The sequence below is a fragment of the Hyaena hyaena genome, unplaced genomic scaffold (assembly GCF_003009895.1).
Source record: "Hyaena hyaena isolate Hyena2069 unplaced genomic scaffold, ASM300989v1 scaffold_783, whole genome shotgun sequence".
In the NCBI taxonomy this organism is placed as follows: domain Eukaryota; kingdom Metazoa; phylum Chordata; class Mammalia; order Carnivora; family Hyaenidae; genus Hyaena; species Hyaena hyaena.
The window spans coordinates 226604-239033 of record NW_024081416.1 but is presented as its reverse complement, the minus strand read 5'-3'; the positions used below and the strand labels follow the sequence as shown (position 1 = coordinate 239033).

The 12430-nt window shown below is 60.3% G+C and overlaps 2 protein-coding genes across 7 annotated transcripts; both read left to right on the top strand.

The window, feature by feature from the left end:
- Positions 1 to 142: 142 nt before the first annotated feature.
- Positions 143 to 4126, top strand: S100A14 (S100 calcium binding protein A14). 5 transcript variants are annotated; one of them, XM_039218892.1, is made up of 5 exons: positions 143 to 1299; positions 2105 to 2165; positions 2515 to 2621; positions 3051 to 3197; positions 3333 to 4126. In XM_039218892.1, the coding sequence occupies exons 3-5, from the start codon at positions 2592 to 2594 to the stop codon at positions 3468 to 3470; spliced, it is 315 nt and encodes a 104-aa protein (XP_039074823.1). In that variant the 5' UTR covers positions 143 to 1299; positions 2105 to 2165; positions 2515 to 2591; the 3' UTR covers positions 3471 to 4126. The 5 variants fall into 5 exon arrangements, with proteins under 5 accessions (XP_039074823.1, XP_039074824.1, XP_039074822.1 ...); XM_039218893.1 differs by lacking the exon at positions 2105 to 2165; XM_039218891.1 differs by having other exon boundaries at positions 143 to 2165; positions 2519 to 2621.
- Positions 4127 to 5239: 1113 nt separating this feature from the next.
- Positions 5240 to 10154, top strand: S100A16 (S100 calcium binding protein A16). Of its 2 annotated transcripts, none has more exons than XM_039218920.1 (3): positions 5240 to 5355; positions 9142 to 9319; positions 9549 to 10154. In XM_039218920.1, exons 2-3 carry the CDS (start codon positions 9167 to 9169, stop codon positions 9705 to 9707), a joined length of 312 nt encoding a protein of 103 aa, XP_039074851.1. In that variant the 5' UTR covers positions 5240 to 5355; positions 9142 to 9166; the 3' UTR covers positions 9708 to 10154. The 2 variants fall into 2 exon arrangements, with proteins under 2 accessions (XP_039074851.1, XP_039074850.1); XM_039218919.1 differs by lacking the exon at positions 5240 to 5355 and adding an exon at positions 8504 to 8608.
- Positions 10155 to 12430: the final 2276 nt, after the last annotated feature.

Here is a 12430-nt window from a genome sequence, read left to right as displayed (position 1 = left end):
GGCTTGGTCAGTTGAGCATCTGACCCTTGACTTCGGCTCAGGTGGTGATGCTATGGTTCGTGTATTTGAGCCCCGCGTCAGGGTCTTTGCTGACAGTGTGGAGTCTGCTCGGGATTCTCTTTCTTCCTGTCTCCCTCTTTCCCTTCCTCAAAATAAATAAATAAAATAGATAAATGGTTGATGAATGAGTATATGAAAGGAAGAGAACAGATCTCTGGGGCAGGTGAAGTGACTCTTATTCCACAGGCGCCTCCTGGAGCCCAGGGGCATGGTCTCTGCTCACACCTTTCTCATACCTGGGGTTTGTGTCACTGGACGATAATGGCAGCAGTGAACTTGTGTTGAGGGCTTGCTATGTGCCAGGCACAGTACTAAACACTTTTCCTTCGGTATCCTGGTTGATTCTCACAGCCTTTTGAGGGAAGGTACTATTTTTAAGTTCTGTATTAAAGATGAGGAAACAGGTTTTAGAGACATTCACAAAGACAAGAGTAGGTGGAACTGGGTTGAAATTCCAGAGCCTCTGTGATGAACTGGGATCCTCTCTGGATGGGCAGTGTGGGAACACTCGGCCTTCTTCTCCTTCCTCCTTCATAGCAGGGGTGAAGCAGAAGAATGGACATAAGATTCTGGTATGAAGACTGTGCGATGGGTTCCCCTCTCCCCACCCTTCTTGGCTTGAAGGGCTTGTGGTCTGCACTGCCCGCCACCAGAGGGGGCAGGGGTGGGGCAGCCCAGTGGGCGCTGCCTCCCCGCAGCTGTCACTGCGGTGCCTGGTGTCCATCTGGGGCAGCCATTACTCCAGAGGAACATTGAGGCTGAGACAACCTCCCCACCACACACCAACGAACGTTCCCAGATTGAGACCTTCCATCTAAGTGCCCTCAGACTGAGAGACCTCTGAGGAAGCCCCAGCCTGGGATTCCTTGAGGCACCATTTGGCCGAGACATTCCAGAGTGGATCTCACGGGGGCTTCCTCCAAACCAGAGACCCTAGGAGAGACTCTTGACGAGAGACTCCTCAGAGGGACCCCAGGTTGAGTCACTCCTGGAGAAGCCCTCAGATTGGGAGACCCTCAGAGAGGTCCTCAGAGCAACACAGAGTGAGACACTCTTGGGAGGGCCTTTTCATGGAAGGACACTTCTAGATGCACTCGACTGAGGCCAGAAGTACAGCGGGGCCCGAGGAGGAGACGCAAGGGGCCGTGTTGGGAGGCACACTTCAGCTTCCGGGCCCGCCTCATCCTTGCCTTTACCTGCACTGACTCCCCTGCCGCTCTCCCTTCCCTGTCCCGGCAGGTGAGGGGCCCCTTGGGTTGTGCAGAGGCTTCCTGGGATGTCCTCCACACTGGACTGGAGGAGTTGGGATCGGGAAGGCATGGGGTTCTGGGGGAGGGAGGAGCAGGCAGCCCAACCAGTTTGGAGAGGTTGTTAACAGCCAGGTAATCCGCTTGGGCCTCACACGTGGCTGTGCACGCTGGCAGAGGGGAGCCCCAGGGGGGTCAGGGCCGCACTCGGTGAGGCCCCTCTGCCTGGCTGCCCTACTCCGGCTCCTTCCTCACCTGTTGACCGTGGGGACTGCAGGCTCGAGTGTCACCACCCAAACTGGCCCTGGTGCGAGCAGTATGAGTGTGTGTGTGTGTGTGTGTGTGTAAAAGAGAGAGAGACATCAAAGTACAGAGAGGTCCCTGGGGACCTCTCTCAGCTCACATGTCCCTCACTCCCTGTGGACCACAGCCCTGTGTTATCAGCCTCTGCTTCTCCTTCGTTCCTGGTATTGATTCAAAGCCCCTCCACTCCCCTGCCCTGCAATTCCTCCGGGACTTTCCTCCCAGGCTCGCCCCCACAGTGTCGCCAAGGCCCCCTTCTGCCCTCCCAACCTCCCCTTCCCCTTCCCTTGCCTTGATTCTGCTTGCTGGTCTGGGGCCAGGGCCCCCAGCCCCATCCCTCCAGGGTTCCCTCCGGTGGCACAGTGGGCAGGCTCTCAGAACTCTGGCCAATAGAGGGTGGGGCCCACACTGCTGGCCTACAGCCCAGGCTGCTGCAATAACAGGGGTGGCTTAGGGATGAGGCCCAGCCCCCTGCCTTCCCTCCCTGCCCCCAGGTATAAGAGCTGAGCTCAGGTGAGCTGACTCCCAACATCCGGTCCCAGCAGCTGCTAGCAGGTAAGGAGACCCAGGGCTTTTCACCCAAATGGCTGCCCCTGTCCAGAGGACACACTTAGCTTATTCTGCCCTGGCCTGCCCGGAGAAGGGCAGGGGGCCAGGGCCCGGATGCTGGTGTGTGTGTGTGTGTGTGTGTGTGTGTAGCAGAGGTGAATGGTGGGAAGAAGTGGGGAGATTGATCTAAAGTGAGACCCAAGGGGTTCCCTCTGGATGGGGAGCCTGGGGTCTGTGATCTTAGCTCCTGGATCCTTCACAGGGACCAAGCCTCGTGTGGAGTTGGCTCTGACCCCCTGAGCGAGGCACCAAATACTGAGGGTACAGCCTGGCCTCAGTCTTCCTCTTTCTCTAGGTAGATCATGAGCCATCGGCTCCTCTGAGGCTGCTGTAGGACGACACGGCTCTCACCAGGACAAGACACGAGTCACCATGGGGCAGTGTCGGTCAGCCAATGCTGAGGTGGGCCCATCCATGCCTGGCCTTTCTGTTCCCACACTCCACGCCTCCGCCCTGTGGGTCTGCGTCCTCGGTCACGGCTGCCCCTCGCCTTGGTCTTGCCCTGCACTCTAGACCTTGCTCGAGAGACCCAGACTCCTCTCTTGTGCCCACACGGAGCGATGCACACGGAGCCCTCCTGGGAAGAGAGTGTGCTGCGCGCTGGGACCTGCCCTGCGTGGGGGCTGGGGGGGACAGGGAGGAGGCCTTGCCCAACTTGTGGCTCAGGCTGGGCAGGGGCCAGTGGGGGAAGGGGCTTGGATGCTGGGCGTGGGTGGGAGCCTCTTGCCTTCCAGCTGTCTTCTGCCCTATTGGCCGTGGGGGCCTCGGGGAGGTAGGGTGTCCTAGGGTGGTTGGAGCTTTCCTGACATGCGTGATGCCCCCCGCCCTCAGGATGCCCAGGAATTCAGTGACGTGGAGAGGGCCATTGAGACCCTCATCAAGAACTTCCACCAGTACTCTGTGGAGGGTGGCAAGGAGTCGCTGACCCCTTCCGAGCTACAGGACCTGGTCACCCAGCAGCTGCCCCACCTCATGCCGGTACTGAGGGAGTGGGCCCCACCCCAGGCAGCGCCCTGACTTCCCAGGCCAGGTCTCCAAGGCCCCACCCCCGCTGCCACGGCCCCTGGGCGGGAGGTGCTGCCTTGCTGACGGTGGTGTCTTCTGTCCCCTCAGAGCAACTGTGGCCTGGAAGAGAAAATCGCCAACTTGGGCAGCTGTAATGACTCCAAACTGGAGTTTGGGAGTTTCTGGGAGCTGATTGGAGAAGCAGCCAGGAGTGTGAAGCTGGAGAGCCCTGTCCGAGGGAGCTGAGAACCTTCTTCTGGAATTCTTGGGGGGATGTTGGGGAAAGGGGACCTTAGAGACCATGGGCCTAGAAACTCCTCTCCTCCACCACACGGTTCCACAGTCTGCACCTGCCTCCCCTCTGCAAGGTTCAAGCCCTTAGTGATCCTTCTCAGGGGTCTCTGTGTACTTCTGGACACAGAGTTCACACTCTGTGAACTCCTGGGAGCTCCGTGGGACTAATGGGCCCAGGAGTCCCCACCAGCGGGAGGCTCGGGGGCAGGCTGGGCCCAGGGGCGGGTGTGACAAGATGCTGGAGGGCTAAGGGTGGGCTAAGGCCACGTGATCTGGTGTGGGGAAGGGCAGAGAGGAGGCGGGCTACTGGGTCTGATATGAAGAGGAGGGCTGGGAATGGGGCTGTATATTTGGTACTAACAAGGGTCTCTGGGAGCCTACCCTTCCTAATCTCTTCTCCAACCCAAACAGAAACTGTCTGTCCAGTGTCTGGCTCTGCCCCAGCCTCCTCCCAGGACCCTGTCCCTGGGCTAGGGGAGGGGAAGAGAGAAAGCAGGCTGGGGGAGAGGCCGAGGAGGGTGTCACTTTGGGAGAGGGCCCGCTGGGTGCCTGGGCATTTAAAGAATGATGGTTGTTTTGTATCACGTGATTAATAAAAAAAATGGAAAAAGCGACTGATGTCATCTTGACTGGATACCTCCCTCCCTCGGGCCACGGATGAGGGACGGGCGAGGGGCGGGTGGGCGAACGGCAGAGTCCTTGGTGGCCAGGACATGTGGGGTTGCAGTGGCTTCAGTGGGAGTGAATGGGGACTCACTTTTCCCCATGGATTTGGGGGGAGGATGGGCACCAGGCCCCAAGCCTGGAGGCCTGGTCCTCTCTGAAGCACAGGCTCTTCTTTGCCAAGGGGCTGGCCCTCTGCCAGGAGAGGAGGACATGTGTGCTCACCTGGGGAAAGGGTTACGACCAGGTGTACTAGAGCCTGGGGGACTCGCCTGGTTCTGAGAAACAGGCTGATGGGCCTGGGTTTGAACGCAGCCCTGCCACTCCTTATCTCTGGAGCACTGGGCATGCTCTCAGAGTATCAGTTTGCTCATCTGTCAAATGGGGATTACCGTCTCTCACAGATTTGTTAGGAGGATAATGGACACATCACGGGAAGTACTCAGCATAGAGCTTGACACAGAGTGAGTGCCCCCAGCTGGAGCCACCCTTGTCGGAGTGGATGGGTGGGTCCCCTCTACTTTCAGCTATCGTCTCCACAAGTTGACTAGCCAGTTTCCTTGGGTGTCCTGGGGAAGGGCTGGAGGGTGTTTCTGGAAGAATCCTCTGCTGCACATGGCAGGTCCTAGGAGTGGGCATCAGCTCATGGTGGTCTGAACGTACCAAAGCCCAGGGGCCAGGCTCTGTGGCTGCCTTCCGACTGGGCCCACAGAAACGAGGCTCTGCTCTTGAGACCCTCGCTGGCCAGGAGGTTTCTGTGCTCAGCCAGGCTGGCCTGGAATACTAACTGCACTGCCGGAAACTGGGCTCCCAGTGACCCAGGTGAGCAGGGCAGGTGACACCCCTTTCTCTCTCCACTGACGGGGCTCTGCGCAGGCCCTGCAGGGCGAGCGGGGTGAGGTTGTGGGGCTGCCAGCTTCCACCACTCCCTCTGGGGTGGGGGCGGAGGGGCGTTAAAAAAGGTGTGTATCCCTTTAACAAGGGCCCAACCCCAGGGCCAAGTCAGAGGGAGCTCAGTCGCTACCTCCCCACTGAGCCAGCTCCCAGGCACAGCCCGAGTGGGACAGAGTCTGGGAGCGGGAGGGAGCGGGGAGGAGTCCTGGCCCAGCTGAGTGGGGAGCTGCCTGGCAGTGCCCGAGAGCCCTGCTGGAGAGGCCGCAGTCCCAGGAAGCAGGTGAGCACCGCAGGCCGGTCCTGGGAGGCCTGGGGCTGCCAGAGAGGCCCTGCAGGCGTGGGGGGCCTGGGGAGGGGGCGGTGAGGAGGGCCTGGGGAGGGGGCGGTGAGGAGGGCCTGGGGAGGGGGGCCCTGCTAGAGACTGGGCAGGAAGGGTCCGTTAATCTTTAACTTTCCCGCAGGCTGGTTTGGGAAGGGAGACTTCTGTGGGGTTGGGAGTTGGAGAGGCCTTCAGAGGGGTGGCCGGGCGGCAGGACCCCCCTCCCCAACCCAGCTGCTGCCTGGGCTCTTCTCCAGGGCCTGGGCCGCAGGGCAGAGAGCTCAGGAGCTCTGTCGCAGCTGCTCCGACCCTCCTTTAACAGAAAAAGGGCAAACGCATGTTTGTTGTGGGGGAGAGTTGGGGGCTGGTCAGACCTGGACACTGCCTCGCGGGTGCCTCGCGGGCGTCTCTGGGATCTGTGCCTGGGAGAGGTGATGGGGTCCATGAGGAACCGGGAAGGGCCCAGGGAGCCCAGGAGGCAGGCGCGGGGCGGGGTGCGGCTCGTTTCCACTTCAGGACCCAGGCAGGTTGTGGCTTGACTGGCTTTGCCTGGCAGGGCCACCTGCGCCAGTTGCGGCCGCGTGTGCCCAGCCTTGTGGGGACAGGGGTGAGGGCAGGGGTGCTTCGGGGTGGGGGGAGCCCCGGAGGTGTGGGCCAGTGGGACTCAGCCTTCTTCACGGCTGGTGAAGAGTGGTGTGGCTGTTGGTGAGGCCAGGGCTGGTGGTGTGTGTGAGTGTCCACACCTCAGGCCAAGCCTGGCTAGAAAATGCTCCAGAAGTGGGTGGGTGTGAAGAGGGCTCTGTGTGAAATCCACGCAGTGAGTTCTGTGAGGCTGGGGAGGGTGAGGCAGGGCCACTTGTGTGAGACATCAGTTTGAAATAGCCCTGCAAACAGGGTGACAGGTTATGGGCCCAGTTTGGATGCCACCTTCCCTGCAGACTGAGGACGGTTGGGGCCAGTGAGTGGATTAAGGGAGTGAATGAGTGAGTGAGCGAGAAAACCAGTTAGGTGAATGAACGAGTCGGTGAATGAACGATTCAGTGAATGAATAAGGAAACGAATGATGAGTGAGGGAACGAGTTTGAGGTCGATGGAGGGGACACAGAGAAGGCCAAATGTGTGCTTGAGGGCAGGCCAGGCTCCAGAGAGGACGGAGACCCAAGTTCAGAGATGTCTCCCAACACCTGGAATCGGCCCGGGCCTCCAGCAGAGCGTGTGTGGTGGGAAGAGAAGGCGGACTGGGGGGCTGTGCTGGCTGTTCAGGGCTCCAGACTGAAGGCACTGGGCGTGGGGCAGGGGGCTGCAGGGGCCAAGACCCAGGGGCAAGGGTCGGAGCCAGGGAGGCTCTGGGAGAAGTCAGCAAGCTGGGCCGAGGTGGGCGGGTGGGGGCGGGGCCTCTCGGTTGCTCCAGGGTGAGTCAGCCAAGGAAGGGACCAGGAAGGCGCTAGGGGAGGGCTGGGGGCCCCAGGCGAGAGCGCCCTTTGGAGGACAAGTGGTCCCCCCACTCCCACTTTAGGGACGGCTCCAATATGCGCGCCCACCTCCGCTTCCAGCTCTCGGGCCGGCCCGCCTCCCGCCAGCCCTTCCCCGGCCAGCCCCTCCTAGAGACGCCAGGCTGAGGCAGGCGGGAGGAGCAGATGCCTTGGGTGGGTGTGGTGGCAGAGCCTGCCACCTGGCCCCCAGGGGAGGGAGGGAGGGGAGGCTGATGACACCCGACTAGCTCCGTCTGACATCTTTCCTTCAGAAAAAGCTGTGGAAAAGCACTTATCCAGACGGTTATCTCCCCGAGGGTGGGGGGCGGGAGGTGGACTGGTGGGGGCGGGGGAGGCAGGCAGCTCCCTGCCCTGGGTGCTCAGCGGCCCGGTAAGGGCTGGGACGGGGTATCCAGGGAGGGCAGGAGGGGGCTGCCTGGAGAGAAACAAGACTCCAAGAAGACTCGTGGTGAGGAGGGTGGGGGGGCAAGGGGGGGGCATTTTTCTCTTTCCTCTTCCGGACTATTTCCCACAGGGTTGCTCCCTTAGGGAACAAGGACTGGGTTGGGTTAGGGTGGGGGGGGTCTCTGAACCCCTCTTCCCGCTCCCAGAGCTTGGTTGGCAGTAGGCTTGGCGGAGTCCTTGCTGAAGAGGGTGCAGCTTTGGGGATGCCCAAGAATGCGGGCCCTGGGCCTTAAGCACTCGCCACTTCAGGGCAGCAGAGAAGTTTCATGCATTGACACTTTCCTTCCTCACTTCTCACTTGTGAGTATTAGGGTGTTTGTGGAAACATCGAGCCTCACAGTCACGCACTTAATGAACAAAGAGCACAGGGGGCGAATGTGGCTTCCTGCTGACCTGCTCCATACTTCACCCTTCCAGACCAGAGTGGTGAGGCGGGCGAGGCCGGGAGAGAAGGGCAGGTGCCCCGCTGGAGATGTCCCTGCCCGCTCGTCTCTCTCCACCCTTCTTCCTTCCCACATTAGGGCCTAGTCCCTCCAGGTCACACCTTTCCTTCAGAAAGAGCCTCGTAAAAGAAATAGGTAAAAGGAATAGCGTAGAGGGTGGTCGGGGTCATCACATACCTGGCGCCAGGGCTGGAAGGAGGTGGAATGTTTATAGAACATCTGTGTTGAGTAAGCCGTTGGACCAGGCAGTGCAGGCGAGGGGAGGTGCAGAAATTAAGAGCAGGGGCTTGTGTACCTAAGACTGTAAGAAAATGGTCCCAAAGCCAATGAGTCGTGCCCTTTGGTTCAGAACACACAATGGTTACATGGAAGAAACACTGCCCTTGCCCCACAGAATGTCTATCTTCTGGGGACACCAGACCCCAGAAGAGACAGCAGCCACTGCCGTCATGGGCCCCGTGCACGTGGGCCGGGAGTCTGGGAGCCGGGCAGCAGGGTGCTCAGGGCAGGCGGGGGCCGTGGCAAGGCCTGGATGTCAGCTGCGTCCACCTTCCCTTGCCAGGACCGAAGGGGCAGGGAGGCTGTAGCTCATCCTGGGCTTGGGGGCGGGAGGGGAGGCTCAGTTCTCCGGGGTTCACTTGGGGGGGCTCTGGGCATGGGCGGCGACTCACAGAATAGACCCGCCTGCTCCCCTCATATCCTGTTATTCAGAAGGCTGCATCCGCCTGGACTGTGAGTGCCTTTTGTCCTGGGGTGAGGGGGTGACGTGTGTGGCCTCTGACTGGCTGCAGCTCTGTCTCCAGCTGGCGCAGAACCAGCCTCACTCCTCTTTAGGTAATGGGGTGGAGGGTCTTGGGGTCCTGCTAGGTATTTAGGGGTGGGTCTGAGGGAGGGCGGGCCAGCAGGGTGTGGCGGGCGCAGAAGGCCTGGCTCCGCGGGGGAGGGCCTAGGTCCCTGCCACCTGCCTCCTTGCCTGGGGCAGGGGGTGGGTGTGGGGGGGGTACGTGGCTGCTGGCCCCCCCTGCCCCGTGGCTCATCCTGGCAGTTTCAAGCTGTGCTTGCTCTCCGGGCAGGGGCCCGGGGTGGGTCAGCTGTGGAGACAGCAGACACGTGGGCCCCCCTCTGCCCCCTTCCCACCGGAGCTCCTGCTCTCACCCCGGCTCTGACAGGCCCAGGGCCTGCGGCTGGGGCGGCGCCCAGAGAACCTGCCGGGGCGGTCGGGCTGCTGAGCACCTGCGTTCGAGCAGCCACTCTGTTCTGGCTCCAGGCTTACCCTGGTGCCGCCTTTCCCCTGAGGACCTGCCCGCCTGGAGGCCAAGGGGTTTGGCCTGAGGGGTCTCCTCACCTGCCTTCTTCACGCCGCCCAGGCCCCGCGAGGCGTGAGGCAGTGAGATGGCGGACAGCTACACGGAGCTGGAGAAGGCCGTCGTGGTGCTGGTGGAGAACTTCTACAAATACGTGTCTAAACACAGCCTGGTCAAGAACAAGATCAGCAAGAGCAGCTTCCGGAAGATGCTTCAGAAAGAGCTTAACCACATGCTGACGGTGAGGCCCCCCCTCACGTAAGGGCCCTGCCCGCCCCCAGCCTCCCAAGCCTGTGTCCTCGCCCGGCACCCTTCCCCACCGTGGCCTTCGTCCGTTCCGAGTGACCCCCGAACCGGGGCCCCACCACCGCCCAGGCCCTGGTCCTCTTCGGGTGCCCAGGCCTGACCAGGGAGGTCCCGGGACTCGAGGGCTGCCGCCCTCCTCCCCGCTGACCCCCGTTTGTCTCCAGGATACGGGTAACCGGAAGGCTGCTGACAAGCTCATCCAGAACCTGGACGCCAACCACGACGGGCGCATCAGCTTCGACGAGTACTGGACCTTGATAGGCGGCATCACCGGCCCCATCGCCAACCTCGTCCGCCAGCAGGAGCAGCAGAGCGGCAGCTAGGCCCCCCCGCCCCCCCCCCCCACACCCTGGCGCTCTTCCCAGGCTCCCCGCGGCCGCCCCGTCCTCACTCCTCCCTGCACACCTCCTGCCGGACAGGGCAAGGGCCCCTCTGCGAGTGTCGTGGTCTGGGGGTGTCTCCCAAAGGGCCTTAGTCCCTGGAGCCAGCAGGCCCCGGGGGCCCCTCTGTGCGGCTTCATCGCTGGTTGGGTCCCCACGAGTCCCCTGCTCAGTCCACACCCCTCGGCGTCTGGGGCCCTGCCCGACTCTGGCCCCTCCTGAGCTCCGCAGCAGAGGCCTCGCCTCTTTCTCTCAGCCCGTTTGCCGGGTAGAGAAGCTGTCCAGGGACTGTGGGTCAGGGAACAGTTGGGCAGGGCTGCCCCCCACCCCCCTGCTGGTCACCACTGAAGTGATGGTAATAAAGGCTGGATTTGGAGTCCGTACCCTTCACCCCACCGCTCTGTGACACTCATTGCAACCTTTCCATCCCGTGGAACCTCCTCATTCCTTGGTGGTCTTTGCCCTGGAGCCCTGAGGTAAGGAGGGGTCTCACCAAGAGACCCCAAGGGCAGAGAGAGCGCCCGGACCCCCCGCCTACCCCCAGCGGCTGTCAGCCCTGGGCCAGCGGCGACCTTCCTCTCCCGTCCCGAAGCCCTGTGTCGCCACCTCTGGGCCCGCATCCCTGCCACTCGGACTCGTATTCCACCTCCAGGCACCCAGTGGGTCCCATTAGGCCTCTGTGCTTCCACCAGAGAGAGGCTGTGGCCCTCGGCGCCGCCACCAACAGGTTTCCCAACACCCGGGAAGCTTGTGGGGCGGGAAGCGGGCACGGAGGGCGAGGCCAGAGCCGGGCTGCGGGGGCGAAAGGGAGAGACGGCCTGTTGCTGCTGGAGGGGGCAGCTCTTGCCCTGGGTGAGCCCCCCAGGGCATCTTGACCCCAGTAATTATAAAGGGCAAGAGTGCCCCTCTGTGTTGGCTGTGGTTGCTTCATTCATTCATTCATTCATTCATTCAGAACATAGTATCTTGTATGTGCCAGACATGGGAGACACTGCAATAGAGACAGGAGCATCAGATGTGTTTCCTGATTTTACACGACTTTGAGTTTAGAGGGAAGGAGAACAAATAAACACACGATCACACTAACAAATGGGTAATTACAGATGGGGGTAACTTCTGGGGGATCACGCTTGTGGTAATTTTGAACAAAGAAATATGGCTTAGCCTGGGGTGGGGAGCACCCTTGTGGAAGCCATGCTTGAGCTGAGATGTGCAAGATGAGCAGGACAGACAAAGGGCAGAACTGAGGGGAGAAGGGCTCCCCAGACAGAGGGACCATCACATACAAAGGCCCTGTGGCAGGAAGGAGCATGATGGGCCTGAGTTTCTGAGGGAAAGTGAGCCAAACAGACAGAGATACAAAGCAAGGCTGGAGAGGTGTACAGGACTTGGGGAGCATGTTAACGATTGGTAGCCATTGAATGGTTTTTTTTTTTTTAGCAATGTGAGTGTGAGTGTGTGTGTGTGTGTGTGTGTGTGTGTGTGTGCGCGTGCGCTTGTGCATGTGATGTGATTGGAGTTGCATTTTGAATTATTTCAGTCTGCAATATGGAAAAGATTAAGAGAGAAGGGTAGGGAGACCAATGAGGAGGTGATTTTTAACAAATAATAGCAAATAATAGCTAATTTTTACCAAGTACTTATTCTATACCAGGCCCTGTTCTGAGTATTTGCATGTGTTAACTCCCTAATCCCCACAGCCCAGTGCAGTAAGCACTTGTTTTCTCTGTTTAGTAGCCGAGGAAGCCAAGGCACAGAGAAAGGACCTAACTTGCTGGAGACCCTGGAGGAGTGAGCAGGGCACCCAGGCATTGATTCCAGGCTGCTGCTCTCAACTACACCTGTCTTCTGAACGAGGGTGGCGACAGTGGAGACTCATTCGTGAGGTCAACGTGGCCTTACTGGGTGCTCCCTGCAGGCCAGGCGCTCCTCTGTCTCTGCTCCCAGGGGGTCTGTAGTCTCCCTGGCTCGACAGACACCAGCAGCAAGCAAGCAGGAAGCCACTGGTGCAGAAACACAGGGGGATAGTGAGCTCCCGCGGGTGCCCAGGAGCTTGTCGAGGGCAGGAGCCCAGGGAGAAGAGAAGTCCTGTCTAAAGGGCAGCTCAAGCTTCAGATGTCGGAGGACACACCCCTGCTGGCCTCCCTGCCCCCCGCCCCCCCACTTCTCAGGACAGAAGTGAGGAGGGTCCCAGGTCCCGTCTCTGTGTCACGCCCACATCTAGTTTGTCCTCATTCTGTGCCACTTCTACCTTCAAAAAGCATCCAGAACATTCGTGTCTCTCCCTTGACTGCTGACACATCCATTGGAGTCCCGTCATCTCTTGCTTCAATTTTTGGAATAGGTTTCCGATTATTTCCCAGCGTCGCCTCCTGTCCCTGTATTTTATTTTTTTAAAAGTTTTTATTTATTTATTTTTGAGAGAGAGAGAGAGAGAGAGAGACAGACAGGCAGAGAGAGCATGAGCAGGGGAGGGACAGAGAGAGAGGCGGACAGAGGATCTGAAGCAGGCTCTGTGCTGACAGCAGCGAGCTTGACGCGAGACTGGACCCCACGACCTGCGCGATCATGACCTGAGCCAAAGTCAGACGCTTAACCCACTGAGCCCCCAGGCGCCCCCTCCCCGCCCCTGTAGAGGGACATATACAGCAGTCTCCCTTTTCTGT